Source organism: Erpetoichthys calabaricus, chromosome 1 (assembly GCF_900747795.2).
Source record: "Erpetoichthys calabaricus chromosome 1, fErpCal1.3, whole genome shotgun sequence".
NCBI classification, from domain to species: Eukaryota; Metazoa; Chordata; class Cladistia; order Polypteriformes; family Polypteridae; genus Erpetoichthys; species Erpetoichthys calabaricus.
This window is the reverse complement of record NC_041394.2, coordinates 340,331,387-340,349,547: the sequence shown is the minus strand read 5'-3', so window position 1 is coordinate 340,349,547 and position 18,161 is coordinate 340,331,387. Positions and strand designations below refer to the sequence as shown.

Sequence of the window (18,161 nt, the reverse complement as noted above, 5' to 3'; positions counted from 1 at the left end):
TATTGTTGAAGCTGGAACAGAATAGTTCATATTTAGAACAATATTTAATTATTTATTTGAAGAGTCTAAGAGAGCTATTATTTTGTTATAAGTTTTTACAGATTTCATTTTATTTTATTACAGAGGTTAATTCTGCACCATTGAAGTATAATAAATAATGTTCATCAACCACCAAGAAGTTTGTCTGAATTCGTCTGGAGGCCGTGCCGATCGTCCTCTTTTTTGGAAATCAAAATATGGTCACCCTAAAGTATGTAGTGTTTTTATTTTCCCACTCACGTAATAAATCATATAAAGTTTCCTTTCCATTTTGATCTATTGTTGCAATTTCCCTCTTATGAACAAATTGTGTTTGTTTAAAAATATCTTTAGACATCAATTATTATTAATACAATTGCCATTTGTCTTAAGACATCAGGTTTACAAAACCTAATGTATCCAACCAGTTTTATAGAAATATATGGTCCTTTTTCAAAAAAAGAAAATAATTAACACTGTGTTGCGTTGTATTGCATTGTGCTGTTAACCTTAGTGTTAACTGTGACTGTCCACTTGTTAAAATTCTTTAATTCGTTCTCAGTTGTGCAATCAGGTCATATGCTGAAGAAATCAGGAGTATAAAGTCACTGGTTCAAATCCTCATTTATTCCAATGGCTATTAGTCTTACAGAGAAGTTTAACTTTATATCCACAGACTTAAATTAAGGAAGTGAGCTGTTATCACTTGAATCAGTCCATTTGATCTATTTTTTTTACAGTAAGTGCTTGCTGCTATACTTCATACTTGTAATACATTTGTTCTTAGTGATATGTTTTTAATGTTATTTCAAGGTGTCTCTGTAAAACCTGCTGAGAAACCAACTTACCTATTAATATAATAAAACTGAATTTGACAGCTGTAAAACAAAATATTCTCCACTGAGCAGAATTTTAACATCATGAAATAGTTCAGTTTCTGATGAACACCATGTGGACAGAAGGCAGTGATATTCTTTCTAACAAGTTTAATCAACATAACACACCGCTGTTTCTGTGTAGACTCGTCTCATGTCAATGGTTTTATTCACCCATATTGATACAGAGCCAGTTCATTTTTATAACTTAAAAAAAAGAAATACAATACACTTATTCATACATTTTTTATTGAAGAAATAAATGATGTGTTTAAAAATAAAAGTGAAAGATCTGTGAACAATGTTTCTCAAAAAAAAAATTATACACACATCCATACTTATATGTATATATACTGTATATATATATTATGAGTTGAAAATTCAGTAATCATAAAGATGTATAAATGGTAAATGCATTTAACTAGAACACAACTGCAATGAAAATGGCCAACTAGGGGAGGTGTTAAAAACTATTAGGGAAGGAGAACACAAATATATTTACAGATTTTTACTTTAGTATTTAAAAAAAATGTTAGTCAAGGTTTTGAACACAATAAAAGTGAATCATTAAATTTATCAAAAAAGGAAAAATGCTATTTTAGCTTTATGAACAAGATGCTACTCAGAGTCAAAGAATTGTTATCCAGCAATATTCCATAAAAAATCTGTTCTATTTAAACTGACATTTTTCCTTATCTGTCCTTTAATATTTGTTCACTGATAATATTTTTATATCACCTTTGCTTACAAGTGTTGCTCAAATTGCTCCACAAAGATATACAGTTACAAAGAAAACTGAAGATATTATAAAAGTAAATAAGAAGCAAATGGAGGGGTCCTTGTCCTTTGTAATAAATACACTGCCTGGTCAAATGGCTGGGGACAAAGACAAACTTGCAGCCTTCAAGGACACTGGAGATAATAAACCTCTGGGGGTCCCAAGCCAAAGCCCAAACAGCCCCCTCTGCACATCCCAGCATACATGAATGTGGCCGTCTCACTCCACTCACAATTCCACTTCCATTTCTTGTGAACTTTTCTTCTGTCACAGGCAGTTGAAGTTGATGTAACAGACGGTGGAGACGCAGGGGGGCACCACTGCAATAAACTGGAAAAAAACAACAGAGAAAAACAGCGGAAGTTAGTGCCCAGTGCAGAGCTTACAAAGTGTACACAGTACCATTTCTAATCTACTACAACCAATGCAAGTAATTAAGAAAAAGCCAAATTAGAAAAGTGGGCTTGTTGAAGTTTTTCGAAATGCTTGACATTTGTAGCCTGGCACTTCTCTACTGGCAAAGCATTCCAGATTTTGTTGCACGAGTACAGAAAGCTGCTGGTTTTTATGGTTGATCTTGGAATAAAAAGCAAAGCAACGTTTGAGAAAAGAAATGTTGGAAGCGAACACTCCAAAATACAGGCAGGGTCTAAAATACTCACAGCCTTCTAATTATTTAATAGAACCTTGAAATCAATTCTGTGTGAGACAGGCGGCAAGTGTAATGAGACCAACACAGTTTTCTGAAGAAAAAGAAAAACAAAATAGGCCAATACCTCGTGATCACTTGGCAAAGGCACAGCAGATCAGAGCAGAGGTTTAGATGGAGGATTCTAGAAGAGCGGGCAGGAGGACCAGCCGATACTTCAACATGGCACACATCTCTCCATCCTTCTTCTTCAACTGCTGCCCCATAACACGACCGGACTCTTCTACTTCACTGTAACTGTTAAAAACATAAACAGTAGATACATGGTGTTCACTCATGGAGTTCAAACATTAATAAAGTGTATCCTTACTTCTTCTTCTGCGTCCTTTCTTGGTACACCTGTAGATCAATTATTACCAAAGTAAACCATCACAACAGTTAAAGTTCTGCTTAGAGTAAAGTCTAACTAACAATATTATTTTTAATTACTGTTGTTTTTTGTTGGATTTTGAAGGAACCCCAACTTAATTGTCCTTATATGTAGCATCATTTTTTTTACTTTTACATTATGCATACAGTAGACATTGAGTTACAATCTCTGTATATCTGACCTTCTAAGGTGCTGTGCTCAGGTGTGATTACTTACATGAAAACATCTTTGTTTTTCTCTCCTGCCTTAGTTTTATTTTAGGCTAAAATTAATTTTTGGTTCTTTCAAAATCAACAGAGCACAGTAACTTAAGAAAATAAATGTTATTTTTCAAAACGGAACAACATCCCTGTTTAGTGACTGCTGGGACTGATGTGCCTTAGTCTCTGTGTTTGCGAGGATTCACACTCTGAGGATTTCCTGTCCAAAATTAAAAAGCCTGTGTTAGTCACTGGACAGAGTGAGCAGACATAGAGGTCAGTACTCAAGGCAGCAAAATATTACAGATCAAATAATAAATATGGGGAGGCTTTGCAGGAATTATGCAGTAGTCTTACCAGTAGAAATAGCAAATCCAACATGAACTGCACATCATCCCAAACTGGGAATCTTAAAAGCAGAAGAAAAGAACATCCAATTGTGTCTCAGTATTCGGGTACACTGGCATCTGTTGAGCGACATGGTAGGCTGGTTACCACTGGGCATCCTGTAGGGTCAAGAAAAAATATATATAATAAAGGGGCATTGTTTTTCTAACTGCAGCAATAAGAAATGTTATTTCTAAGGAGCAAGCCTTCTCCATTATATTCAGTTAAATGTATGTGTGTGTGTACTCCTCCTAAACCAACAGCTTAAACGATAAGCTAATGACACGTGACAAAGGCAGGTGCCCAGTCTGCCACTGTGCCACATCAGACACACACCACAATACTCTGATGGCTTTGGACATAAATTTTAAAATTGCCTGTTTTGTGCCATAGAAGTTTTTTCTACCAAACAAGGTTAAAGAAATCCATTTCAAAATTATGAATAAATAGTACCCAACTAACCAACCACGTGTTCCACCAACTGATCTTGTAACATTTCATCCAGTTTAGTGTCAAACTCACATTTACAGTAACTGCCAAGTCACATAGTGCGGCTACGTACTGTGAAATAGTTTCATTAGCAGCCTCAGCACGTTTTCTAAAAGCATGACGGTCAGCAACAACATTTCTCCGTGGAGCAAAGTGAGCACTTAAAGCCATAATGGCGTACTCCATTGACATACCTTGATTTGGAAGCGTGTAAAACAATCTCTGACCTTCTGTTCCCAGACAAATAAGGAGAAGTGCCTTCTTGCGTGCGTCCGGCCATTCATCTCCTGATGCACCAAGAACCAGCTTGTAGTTACAGGACATTTTCAGCCACATTTCGAACGGTATAGCGGGTTCACCCGGACATGGCAGAAATGGCGGAGAAAAAGGAGTAGTAGCAACAGCCATTGTAGACCAGTAGAAGCAAGTAAGTACCTTGTCGCCAATTTGTTAAGTTGTCAGAGGATAAAATGAAGAGACTCAGTGCCCAAAAGTTAAAGTTTAATCCAACAACTGGAAGCAACAACAGGACAACAATCGTCCTCCGAACTTTCTAGATTCCTTAACACTCGTTTTCTATCCCTCCTAGAAATTTGATTCTGTTCATCTGGACAAAGTTTTTAAGTGGGAGAAATATTTCGAGACTTATCCAAGTCTCTTCCTCAGTCTCAATTGACTGCAAGTTTCCCCAACCTTATAAACAGTACCTTTGCTTAATCACAGAGACTAGCACCATTGACAAAGGGCCAGTTGATCAGTGATATGCAAATTGTCCACTGATTAGTAGACGTGTGAACCATTCATAGAGGGTTGAGGAATGGCTGCAATCACAGCATTGTAAGATGGCGACAGATGTACCCTTAGGCCCCCTCCTCTGTTCAGAGATGGTCGTTCCTTTTTCACGTAAATAGCCTCCTTGATTCCTCTCTCAAACCAGCGCTCCTCCCTGCCCAGGATGTGCACCTCTTCATCTTTAAAGGAGTGACCACTATCCTGTAGATGTAAATAGACTGCGGAGTCCTGGCCTGACGAGGAAGCTCTTCTGTGTTGTGACATGTGCTTAGCCAGTGGCTGCTTGGTTTCCCCGATGTACAATTCACGGCACTCCTCCTGGCACTTAACTGCATAAACTATGTTACTCTGTTTGTGCCGTGGGACCCGATCCTTGGGATGGACCAATCTTTGGCGTAGCGTGTTTTGGGGTTTGAAAGCCACTGAGACCTGGTGTTTCGAGAAAATGAGCCTCAGCTGTTCCGATACTCCTGACACATACGGGATCACTAAGGGTTTTCGCTTAGGCAGTGGATGTCCTTCCTCTCTCATGAATCGCTTGGAGCGTTCTTTAGGTGTCCTCCCTGCTTTGACAACCCTTCACTATTAGGGTTCACTATCCCCACCTAGTGGCCAAAGTACAGAACATAACACCCACAATTCACTAACTCCTCATCTTCTGCCTCACTAACCGTTCCCTCCATGTCTGCTCCTCCTTGTCTCTTATCGATTGTTTGTCCACACAGATTTGGCTCTTTGTAATTTCTACATGAGCACAGACCCCCAGGAGATAAACTGACAGAGCTCAATTGTCCATCCAGCCATTTTCTAACCCGGTTATCCAGTTTAGGGTTGCTGGGACCAATAACTGCATTACTGGGCAAAATGAGGAAACCAACCCTGGATAGGCAAGCAGCTGAAAAGATCTCAGTAACAAAGAACATCCATGGAATAGCAAGTGTGCTTCTGCAAGTGCCCCTTGAAGAGTGTCCGAGGACATCGCAGGAGTCAGAGGACAGCAGCAGGCACTCGTCATAAACTCCACAACCACCTTTCGAGTCAGCAGAAGAGCATGGCATCCACTCAGACACAAACTACTCATCTGGACAGAAGGGGGAGCCACTGTCAGGGGTGCTGAGGGTTTGCTTCTTCTTTTGTTTTGTATTGGTGGTTGGTAGTAGGCATGGGCAATATGGCAAAAAAATAAAACCTTCATTTTGTTTTAAATTTATGGACAATTCATGATTTATTGAAAAAAATCACGATAGAAATCACAAGTATTTTTGAGAAAAAATAATGAGAAAGCTGTTTTGTGATATGAAAATTCAACCGCAGCTGTCCCATTTAACAAACACATATACATGTATACATATCTTGCACAGCAAAAGTTCTTGGCTTTTATAGCTGAGGGAAAGGAAGAGGTGGGTCATCTGGAGAAGAGGAAGTGAGGTCCTCAAGAGGCGTGGTCTGAAGCCGGAGGAGGGAGAGGATTAAGGTTTTATTGCTCCTGTAAAAATGGGAAAAGAAGCATTAGCACACCTAATCCCCCCCACCCCCCCAATAGTTGCATTTCAGCATTAGCTAGGACACCCTGCTGCCTCCCATATGCACATGTGTGACACACCTTCCCCCTCAGCCCAGACCCTTTGGATTGCGTGTTCCGGACCATGAGGTTGTGTACCCGAGAGGGGGCTTTGGTATTAGCCTTGAGGGAGCCTCTTTGGTAAATGACCATAAACCTGTATGGCTGAAGGTCCAAGAACCACCTCGTGTTCTGGGGATTTGTCTTCTTGTGTAGGCCCATCCATTGGGGAGCTGCATATTCTGTGACAAGAGTGAATTCCCAACCCAGGAGGTAGTACCTCAGCTGTGTCACTGCTCATTTGATTGCGAGAGCTTCCCTGCATACCTGGTCTCCCAGTCCAGCAGTTTCCAGCTTAGGAATATCACAGAGTGCTCAGCACTATTGATCTTCTTTTGTAATATGGCTCCCATTCCAGTATCAGAAGCATCTGTCTGGATTATAAAGGACAAAGAGAAATCTGGTGTTCTCAGCACCAGTGCCAATGTTAGGGCCTGCTTAAGGTCACTAAATGGAGCATCTGCTTTGTGATTCTATACCACAGTGTTGGGGGCATGCTTCTTTGTTAAATCTGTCAAGGGTGTTACCCTCTCTAAGAAGTGGGGTACAAACTTGCGGTAGTAGCTCACTAACAGTAGGAAGGCTTGGATCTTAGATTTTTGGACGGGGCCAGTTTAATATGGCATTAACTTTAGAACACTGGGGCCTTACAGTACCCCAGCCGACTAGATAGCCCAAATATTTGTTCTCCATCTGCCCAAAGGCTAGGCTTTGCCTAGTGTTTGGAGCACTGTTTGGACATGCAGTAGATGTTCCTCCCAGCTGCCATCATCTAGGTGGACAGCACTATAGGCATTATGGGGCAGCAGTACTTTATCCACCATACACTGGAAGTCCGCGAGGACCCCATGAAAGCCAAATGGGAGGACACAATACTTCCAGTGTCCAATAGGGGTGCTAAACACCATCTTTGCCTTGATGGACTCCCTTAAAGGAATTTGGCAATACAGTGGAACCTCGGTTCACGAACGTCTCGGTACACATACAAATCGGTTTACAACCAAAAACTTTTGCCTTGGTTCACGACTACACACTCGGTATACGAACAAGCCAGTTTCCCTTTCTGTTTGTACATGTTCAGTCTCTCCCTATGCACTTCCTGTGCAGTGAGCAAGAGAGAGAGAGTGAGAGAGCACGCGACACACACACACACACACACAGGCAGCGCAAAAGAGAGAGAGAGAGACATAGATACACAGGCAGCGCGAGAGAGAGAGACAGACGCATAAGGTAGGAAGACAGTTAAAGAATGCACTGGGCTTGATTTTGTTTTCACTTCTGTTTACAGCGATCGGTTTGTAGCCTGCATTGTTGCAATGTTACTTTCTTGGTGGTTTATTAAATTATGGATTTTTTCAAATGTTCATTTTTTTCCCTGTGCTTAAAACTCATTAAAAAAAAAGTGTTTTTAGCCAGCGGTTGGTAGCGCTATAGCGCAAACTATTGCAGTGATTAGTTTTCTCTGTTGTTCAAGGTTTTCTCAGTGTTATTCAATGTTTTTACATTTAGTTTACTATTACGCTGTGCATTCTATGGTTTAATTAACTATATTTGTGCTTAAAAACTTAAAAAATATATATATTTACATACAGTTCGTATGGTCTGAAACGGATTAATTGTATTTACATACAATCCTATGGGGGAAATTGCTTCGGTTCACGACCAAATCAGTTTACGACCAGAGTTTTGGAACGAATTATGGTCGTGAACCGAGGTTCCACTGTATGCTTTAGTCATATCAAGCATAGTCAGATACTGAGCCTTCCCAAGCTGCTCGAGTAGGTCATCAACCCGGGACATTGAATAGGCGTCAAACTTTGAAATTTGATTAAGCAAAAGGAAGTCATTGCAAAAGTGTCAAGTACCATCAGGCTTTGGGACCAGGACAATAGGACTAGACCAGGGGCTATGACTCTCCTCAATAATACCTAGGTCCAGCATACACTTGATCTCCAGTTCCACTTCAGTTCATTTTCTTTACGAAAGCCGGTAGGGCCATTCCCTGATGACAATTCCAGGTTTGGTGACAATGTCAAGCTCAACCAATTTTCTCATTTACCACCTCTGGGAATGACCTGTCGTTGAGCCACTGTCAGGTTTGGGAAGAAGTTAATAGTGGTTGCCAGAGTGAAGAGGGAACAGTGCTGAGCAGAGTTAGGTATGAGATCCCTTTCCCTCCACAACTTCAGCAGGTTGACATGGTATATCCATTCGCTCAGCCGATGGTTGGGCTGCCTGCACCAAACAGTGCCTCCTTTACTTCCTGTCTCCTTATTCTTGGTACTAGTCCTTCATTTAAGACTCCATTCCCATTAATTACCCTTGGATTTTCTTAATTCAACAGCTTTTCAAAGTACCTCTTCCATCTCTTCTTGATCCTATCATGCTGACTCCAGACCACACCTGCTTTATCTGACCCAAATATGTTACAGCCTTATTCTTATTTTTTGCTATTCCATAAAACCTTCTCTGTCCTTGTTTGGTCTAAATAAAGAATGATTCGAACAACCAGTGAACATCGCACTGCAATAGTCAATCCTACTAGAAATAAATGCAGGGATTAATTTCTCAGCACCCTGCATATTTAGAAAATGTCTTAATTTTCTATTATTTTTGGTGATGTATAAACATGTTTTTGATAGGTTTGTAATGTGTGTCTTAATGTCAAAATGTCAATTTCTAAATTGCATACTGATTCAACACCAAGAACATGTATTTCTATTGCAAATTGTCATGTGATGGATGTGCTCAAAATGGTTTATGATAGACAGATACTCCAATAGGAGTAATTCTGGGAAAGGGACTGTAGGATTGTGCATGTGCATTTAATTTTATGCTGAACTGGGATTTATAAAGGGACAGAGTATAGAACTTTGCTTATGCACAGTTATATGCATCTGGATTTTTTTGTGTGTTCGCACATTTCTAGTTTTGTCCATACACAATGTTTAAGTGTGAATTCTACACAAGGTGTTATATATGAGGCCTCTGAAACACAATTTGCAGCTCCAGTTCAGTGAAGGAAAACAGCGAAAAAAACAGTACATCTGCATCACACCACTAGGAGGTTCGCCTGCTTGCGTATAGCATCTCCTGCACCACATGACAGTGACACACTCAACATCCCAGCTGTGCCATTTAGCAATACTGCGCTCAAAATCCCTGCTGATGTACCCTTGTCACCAGCTTCATGACTGAAGTGAGACAAAAGACCACACTGCCATTTCAATGAGTGTGTGTGCCGCTGCAAGGAATTGGAAATGGTGCTGGGGAGAGCGGCTTCAATGGGAGGGCTATATAACGGCAGTGACAAGTTACATCACCCAGGCACGGGTCACCAAAGTGTGAGCTGGCCTTACATCATCAGTGGAAAGAGCACTTAAGTAAATGGTATACCAGAAAAGTCGCATGGTTTTCCAACTAGTGCAGCAAAAGGCGAGCAGTCCTTTAAAACATAGAAAGCCTCTTTAAAGAGCCATGTAAAGACAATGAGGCTACAATACTGCCACTTGATAGTCCACTTTGACTCCTAGAAAAAAAGTCTGCAGACTGACAACCATGCAGAGATAAATGGTCATCATCCTCATTCTGTTTCAGAATGGCTGAAGCTTCCTGCAAGTTCCTTTCCGCTCAGATAGATAGATAGATAGATAGATAGATAGATAGATAGATAGATAGATAGATAGATAGATAGATAGATAGATAGATAGATAGATAGATAGATAGCATGACGGTTCAGTCTTGTACTCATAGATCTGCGTTTTTATGGTTTGGCAGCAAGAAAAATGGCCAAGGTTTCCTTGCAGCATCTGAGTCTCCCACAGGCACAATTTTGTTTTAGAAGCCCTCACTGCAGCGTACATGTCTGTGATGACACGGCCCTGTCCCTGAAGCTGCAGGTTCAGCACATCGAGATGGCTCGTGATGTCACAGGGAAATGCCAGTTCAGACAGAAACTCTTTATCCCGGAGCTCTGTTGTGTCTTCCCCTTTGCTTTCTAGAAACTGACAAATTTCCTCATGCAGCTCGAAACATCTGCTCAGTACTTTTCTTCTGCTTAACCATCCCACCTCTGTGTGATACGGCACGTCTGTGTATTCCAAACAACACTCCTCCGGAAACGACTTGGACTGGCGGTGATTCAAACCTTTAGCTCTTATAAAGTTAACTACTCGTGTTATGGTGCTCATAACATGTCCCATCTTCAGGGCTTTGCCACACAACGACTCCTGATGTATGATGCAGTGATAAACAGTTAGCTCACCAAGCACAGTTTTCCTGAATCCTGGCCACCAATCCACTCTTTTGACCGCACATCGTAGGCGCACCATCTGTTGTGAGTCCCGCAAGTTTATCCCAAGGTAGCCTCATTTGAGTTACACATTTGGAAACCTCTTTCTTTTGCTGTGGTTGTGCCATGCATTGATTTTAATCCCAAATGTTCCTCCGTAACGCACAGATTTGAATCCACTCCACGGATGACGACTGAGAGCTGGGCAGTATCAGATGTGTCGCTGCTCTCATCCACAGCAAGGGACAATGCAAATGAAATCTTTTACCTTTTCCATCAGCTGTTCATGTAGATTTGTGGCAAGATCACAAGCACGGTCAGCTACTGTGTTTCTGCTAAGGCTCACATTTAAAAATGCTTGCTTTTTATCTGGGCACACGACGTCCTAAACTTTGATGGTGCACTTTTTGACAAACTCTCCTTCATTAAAAGGCCGGGCTGATTTTGCAATCTCTGGTGCCGCAATAAAACTAGCCTTTACAGCAGCCTCACTTTGTGATATATTTCTTTTGTGAACACAGTCTGTCATGAAACCAAACTTCTTTTCATCGCCTCTACTTTCTGGCACTTTTGTGCTACGCCCAGGTCCTTGTACGTGTCGGGGTGTTTTGTTTAATAGCATCTTCTTACGTTATATTCTTAGGTTACAGCTACGTTGGCTGTAACAGGTCTGTCCTTTATATTTCTGAACAGATATTCTGCTTCCCACCTTTCTAGAAAGCTTCTGTTTTCCACCTTTCGTTTTGCCATTTTTGGGAGGGGGTGGCCTGATGTAACTGGTAGCATGAGGTCACTAATGAATGTCAACAGAGGAGGGGGAGCTTGTGGGTCCTGACTGACGTGCCAATGCACCAGCAGAGCATTCTGGGATTTGTAGTATTAATGGTGCAGGCCAGCACTAGTAGACATTGCAGGCCAAATATAATTACACTGCGGGCTAGATTTGGCCCGCAGGCCTGAGCTTGACATCTATGCCTTAGAAGCTCAAAGGAAAGTTGAGTGTGCTAGGCTACAACTCTTCCCCGAGTCCTGGACTACCTAACAGAGACACCCCAGACAGTTATCGTTGGAAATACCATCTCCAGCTCTGTCACACTGAGCACTGGAGCCCCCCAGGGCTATATATTCAGCTCACTTCTGTTCACTTTGGTGACTCACGATGGTATGGCTGTGTAGAGCTCTAACACCATCATTAAGACACAATAGTGCTGGGTCTCATCAGCAAGGGAGATGAGTCAGCTTACAGAATGGAGATTGGTTCAAGGAAAACAGTCTGTCTTTTAATGTCAGCAAGACGAAACAGATGGTTGTTGACATTAGGAAGGTCCATGCAGTCCACACCCCACTACATACTGAGAGCTCTGCAGTGGAACTGGTCAAGAGCACCAAATTTGTAGCTGTGTACCTGGTGACTGGCCTTACTTGGTCAATTAACGCCACCTCCATGGCCAGGCAGGTGAAGCAGCATGTCCACATCTGTCGACAGCTGAAGAAGGTAAGACTGCCTTCCTCTTTTCTCACCACATTCCACAGGAGGACCATTGAGATTGTCTGACCTGCTGCATCACTCTCTGGTTTGGGAACTGCAGTGTCTCTGACCATACACACTTGTTGAGTCGTCTTTGTAAAGTGTTGTATCTGCAAAGCTCACAGCATTGTGAAGGACCACTCCCAGCCCTCCCATGGTCTCTTTGTCTCACTTTAGTCTGGCAGAAGGTGCTGTAGCATCCAAACCAGTTCTGCTACCCATGGCTGTCTGGACTCTGAACTCTGTGTGCCCCCACCCCTCCCAGAGCCCTCAGATGTACACCAAGTAGCAAATTTATATGCAGTACATTTGTCACTACTGTGGTTTTTATTATTAGTTTTACTTTTATTGATTATTTATTCATTAATATCTAATTCAAATATTTAATATTTATTTACTTACCTGTTATTTATTTTTTCATTATAGTATGGTATAGTTCTTCTTCTTTTTTTAAAATTTTATTGATTTTATTGTAATCATTCCATACAAATAGATCAATTTTGACAAAAAATAGAATTGAAAACAAATCGACCCCCACCCCTGAGAAAGAGAGCATGGACAATGGAGTACAACTTAAAGCTAGTAAAAATAAGTAAATTGATGTGTTTAATAGGCGGACAATGATAAACGGAGAAGAAAAAGAAATGGGAAGAGAATCTACTTCCTCAGTGCTTTAAGAGCTTATTCTAAAATATTATTGATCAGATCCTGCCAGGTTTTGAAAAAGTTCTGCACAGATCCTCTGATTTTTTTCAGTTTCAAATAATATAAAACATCAGTTACCCACCAACTTAGAATAGGAGAGTTAGGATTGTTCCAGTTTAGCAAAATAAGTCTGCGTGCCAATAGTGTAGTGAAGGCAATCACAGTTTGTTTGTCCTTCTCCACTTTAAGCCCCTCTGTGAGCCCACCAAACACAGATGTTAATTGGTTAGGAGGGATTGTGACTTCAAGGCTGTCTGAGAGGCATTTAAAAATCTTGGTCCAGAATGATGATAATTTGGTGCAGGCCCAAAACATGTGACCCAGTGAGGCTGGAACTTGATTGCAGTGTTCGCAGGTTGGATCCTGCCCTGGAAACATTTTGGACAGTTTTAAGTGAGACAGATGTGCTCGATATATAATTTTGAGCTGAATAATTGTATGCTTTGCACATATGGAGCTTGAGTGAATTCTCTGCATTTCTACCTTCCACTCCTTTTCTGATATGTTGAGTGAGAGATCCTTTTCCCATTGTCCTCTTGGATCTTTGAAAGGGAGGGACTGTAAAATAATTTTATATATTGCAGAAATGCTGTCTGAGTCCTCGAAACTGAGCAATATTTTTTCCAGCATAGAGGAAGGTGGGAGATGAGGAAAATCAGGCAGGTTCTGTTTAACAAAGATTCTGATTTGAAGATAGTGAAAGAAATGTGTTGCTGGAAAGTTAAATTTGGAATGTAATTGTTCATAGGATGCAAAGATGTTTTCTATATAAAGATCTCTAAGCAATTTGATCCCAAATGTTTTCCAGATATTAAAATCTGCATATGTTTGCGAGGGTTGAAAAAGGTGGTTCTCGTGTAGAGGTGCCACAGAAAAACGCTTCTCTACTTCAAAATGCTTCCTACATTGGTTCCATATTCTGAGTGAGTAAAGCACAATTGGGTTATTAGTATATTGGCAATAACTTGCATTTATTGGGGCAAAAAGCAGGGAATATAAAGAAGTACTGCAGGATTTTATGTCTATTGCGGACCAGGCCTGTGTATGTTCATTTATTTGTGTCCAGGTTTTTATAGCTTGTATGTTTGCTGCCCAATAATAAAACTGAAAGTTAGGTAGAGCCATGCCACCTTCTGCCTGAGGTCTTTGTAGGGTCGCTCTTTGAATACGTGGATGTGTTGAGTTCCAAATCAATGAGGTTATGGTTGAATCTAATTGCTTAAAATGATTTATTGATGTATATTGGAATGTTTTGAAATAAAACGAGAAGCTTAGGAAGGATATTCATCTTAACAACGTTAATTCTTCCATCTAGAGTGACATGAAGGTTTGACCATCTATGCAAGTCTTGCTTCATTTTTTCCATACAGATGGCGAAATTTTGTTGATAAAGAGCTTAATGTTTACTTGTGATATTTACCCCTAGGTATTTAAACTGATCTGCAATGATAAAAGGGAAGGTGTCCAGTCTAATATTAGATGCTTGAGAATTCACTAGAAAGAGTATACTTTTAGTCAAATTAATTCTGAGACCGGATGTCTTTTGAAATTCTGTAAGTGCTGTTAAGACTGCAGGCACAGTATTTTGTGGGTCTGATATATAGTACAGTATAGTTCTTTACCTGTGTTGCACTTGCCCTGTGTTTATGTACAAATTGCACCACTGTGGTCCTGTTGAATGTTATTTTGTGTCACTGTATGGATGGGATGACAATAAAGCCCCTTGACTTGACTTGACTCTAGTAGGCTACCTGGCAGGGTCCTAAAAGGCTCAGAACACCTGAACTTAGCTTGCGTCACAGTATATAGCAAGAGGCCTTGGAAAATCAAGAACCCACTGGTATTTTATAAATCTGTTATCTTCTGTTCATGGATATGTATGGACATTCTTATAGATCTAAATAAATAAAGGATAGTCCTGGAACCTTCATCTTTTAAGAACTAAAATGGTAAAATGGTTTGTGTAATCATCTTTTGAGAGAGTCTGCTCATATTTTGGAGTTTATTTCTGAACTTGTTTAAAATATTCCTGTTTTCCTCTTTTCAACTTAGATTGGCTGCTGGTGCTTTCATGTTATGATTAAGCCCACGCCATATGAAGTCTCTCCATCTCTTCTTCCCAAGTTTTATTCTCACGACATCTGGATTCCCTTTTTTCCTTTATCTCATTTTGTTTTTCTTTGAAAATGTTCTAATTCCTTGACTAATGTGCTTTCTTTATTTAATTATTCCAATTAGACATTTGATGTTTGATTAGGTATCTAATTTCTTTTGGAAACTGAGATTACTTTGCAAGAATTTTTTTTTTTACAGGCTATTCTGGCATATCCTTTATTTAGAAACTCTGGATTTGTTGCATAAAGGTGGCAGAACACAACCCTCTCTTAACCTTCAGCAGAACATTCAACTGTGTCCAGTCCTCTTAACTTCTTGTTCAAGTTGTGTGCTTTTGTGGCCTGACTAGTTCAACTGTGGAGTGACCAGCAACACTATGCATTTAGACTTACATCACAATGGAGGTGTACTTCTCTTCGTCTAGAGATCTCATACAATGAAGCCCATCATATGAAGACACTCATCAAGACTTAAGTATTGTGAAGAGTTACGTTTCACTTCTTCCTCTGCTCCTTTTATTCTTCAGCTTACCAGCTTACTCATTCAGGACTTCTCTGGGTTAATTTCTCAGCAATGACTTATTTTGCTTACTTTCAAGACAGGAGTGAACCTCACTCATAGGTCATGTAGTGATATTTACACTGTGATGTTTGTTATTCTCTTAGTTGTGGTGACAGGGCTTGGTGTAGGGTACGTATTGTCCCTACTGTCCCTTCAGTTTAGTATGACGTTTTCTGTGCTTTTGATGAGCGCTACTGCTGGTGAATGATTTTCCACATTCAGAACAAATATATGGCTTCTCTCCAGTGTGAAGTCTTGTGTGGGAGTGGAGACTGCTCATTTGTGTAAATCGTTTGCCACATTCAGAACAGCAATATGGCTTCTCTCCACTGTGAATCATTCTGTGTCTATAAAGGTTTATTTTGTGTCTGAACTGCTTGCCACATTCAGAACAGCCATATGACTTCTCTCCACTGTGAATCATTCTGTGTCTGTATAGGGTTCTTTTGTGTCTGAACTGCTTGCCACATTCAGAACAGCAATATGGCTTCTCTCCAGTGTGAAGTCTTTTGTGGGAGCGGAGATTGCTCATTTGTGTAAATCGTTTGCCACATTCAGAACAGCAATATGGTTTCTCTCCAGTGTGAAGTTTTTTGTGGGAGTAGAGATTGCTCATTTGTGTAAATCGTTTGCCACATTCAGAACAGCAATATGGCTTCTCTCCACTGTGAATCTTTCTGTGATTGTAAATGCTGTTTTTGTGTCTGAACTGTTTGCCACATTCAGAACACTGGTACACCTTCTGCTGTGTTTGACTCTGATTACCATCCCTGGATTGAGAGCTGCTTTTAAACCTTTTTGTCTGCTTATGGTGGACACTGTTTGAGTCTGAATTGAATTGACTGGTGATGGCACTTAGTGTTGTTAGTTTCATTACCGGTCGAGAATCATTGTGCATAGAATCTGATGTCTCATGCTCTGATCCAGATGTAAGTTTCTTTAAATTTTCTTCATTTGTTGCATGTTGTGATGTGCACTGAAGAGCCGTCTGAGCCAATGAAGATAAGGAGAAGCTGCCATTGTCTTGTGAAGCTGCAGAAATACAAACATGGAAAGAGAGGTGCATTTCTAAGAAAGACAAACACTTAGAGGTGAGATCAACCATCAGTACTTTCACTTTATCAAGGATGGGTTCCTTTGGATTGAAATGGAATCCCAAGTGCAAAGGAAAAATTACCCTTGGAATAAGAGAAGTAACATGGAGAATGGGAATTGTTTTAGTTATGAGCCAGTCTCCACTCATAAATCTAATTGAAACTTATAATAAATCATTGTGATTTGTCTATGAAAACCATGAGCAGGCACACAAACAAGGATTATGTGAAGAGTATTCAGAAATGTATAAACAAAAAGAGATAGAGGTGTGTAAGAGGGGTATGTGGGCCTTGGGGCTGCGTGGACATTTCAGAGAAGGCTTTATCCTTGGTAAGGGGGCTCGGGGCTCATCAGTGAGATAAACCACTGTTAGGACTGTTAAACCAAGCCAAAAATTAGGTATGAATGTTCAAAATAAAAGTGAGTAAATATTTAAAAATACTCAGACATAGATCAATGATTCTGGATGTAACATCAACATTATTATTACAGTCACGGTGGCAGCACTGGCCTCAGAAATAATAAACAGAAAAAAATCCTAGTGTCACTCAAGCAATGATTATTTAAATAGAAGAACCATCTATGGAAAGGAAGGATCTGCAAAGATGGTTTGTCTTCAGTCTGTAACTGACGAATGAGTGAGCACTAAACACTTGTTAGGGCAGCGAGCCAAACAATCAGCCACAAGCAGGAGTGGAAATCCTCACAAGCCACATGCGCTGACAGCGCGCTTCACTCCATAATTATGAATATTTTCACTCATTGCATGAAGCGCTTATGACAATGCTGTGTGGGTCCTGCTTGCCACATTCATCTGGCATCCTGCACTACAAATGTGCTAAGTCAGGATCTGCACACTCTGACTACTCTGATCTCCTTCACAGATGCGTCAATATTGTAATAGCGGTGGCCTCAATATTTTTAGTTACACTCCATATTTTTAGGCATTGAGCAATCAGGCACATAAAATGGAGACTAATTGTGGGACACTGTGAGTTAGCTAAGGTAACTAAATATCCATTACTGACACTGAAGAGGCTCTTAAACGTGAGGATTTGAAAATGTTGTATTAAGAAAGGGAATATCAGAAATACGACAGTTATATTCCCTTTGCATTAATGACAACATTTAAGCATTAAACAGTCAGGGATATCAAATTGTCCCAAACTACATTGTGAAGGGGTGTGCTTGGTAAGTTTTATCAATAAAGAGAACAAAAAACTAACCATTTAAAATGATAAAAACTGATGTGCATAAACAGTAAAAAAGTGTTGCATTGCCTAACGTGTCAGGATTAGCATGATGCCAAAATGAATAAAAACAGCCGCTCTTTAAAAATCAAATGTCTGCTTTTGTCTTCAAATAAGACCTTTTTTTAAAATACGTTTGAAATATATTTGAATAGTGACATTCGATCTGACAGCCCTAGATGTGACTTAATTGCACCCTAAATCTAAATAAATAGAGCTGGTGGACACTGCTGCATTGGGATATAACTGCGCTAGAAAAGGTAATTTGTAGCAAAACTCAGCATTTCACTCCTGAAACGGATGGAGTTTCACTAACAGCAAAATGTATTCCTTTACTGAGCCTAATGCTGCCCAGTGCTGGCCATGTTACTGTTTAA

General features: G+C 40.2%; 1 protein-coding gene and 1 long non-coding RNA gene across 4 annotated transcripts in view; both read right to left on the bottom strand.

Moving 5' to 3' along the window:
- Positions 1–1,478: 1,478 nt before the first annotated feature.
- LOC127527859 (uncharacterized) lies at positions 1,479–3,609 on the bottom strand. 3 transcript variants are annotated; one of them, XR_007935027.1, is made up of 4 exons: positions 3,308–3,597; positions 2,448–2,617; positions 2,094–2,247; positions 1,479–2,001 (listed from the first exon to the last, which is right to left on the bottom strand). It is a non-coding gene; the product is annotated as an uncharacterized LOC127527859 (long non-coding RNA). The 3 variants fall into 3 exon arrangements; XR_007935021.1 differs by lacking the exon at positions 2,094–2,247 and having other exon boundaries at positions 3,308–3,609; XR_007935014.1 differs by lacking the exons at positions 2,448–2,617; positions 3,308–3,597 and having other exon boundaries at positions 2,094–2,403.
- Positions 3,610–15,581: 11,972 nt separating this feature from the next.
- The window catches only part of LOC127525830 (zinc finger protein 845-like), a 61,567-nt gene continuing 58,987 nt past the window's right edge, over positions 15,582–18,161 (bottom strand). The window contains exon 4 of the mRNA XM_051933880.1: positions 15,582–16,131. Within this exon, the coding sequence (XP_051789840.1) occupies positions 15,582–16,131 (550 nt within the window). The remainder of the gene's footprint in view (positions 16,132–18,161) is intronic.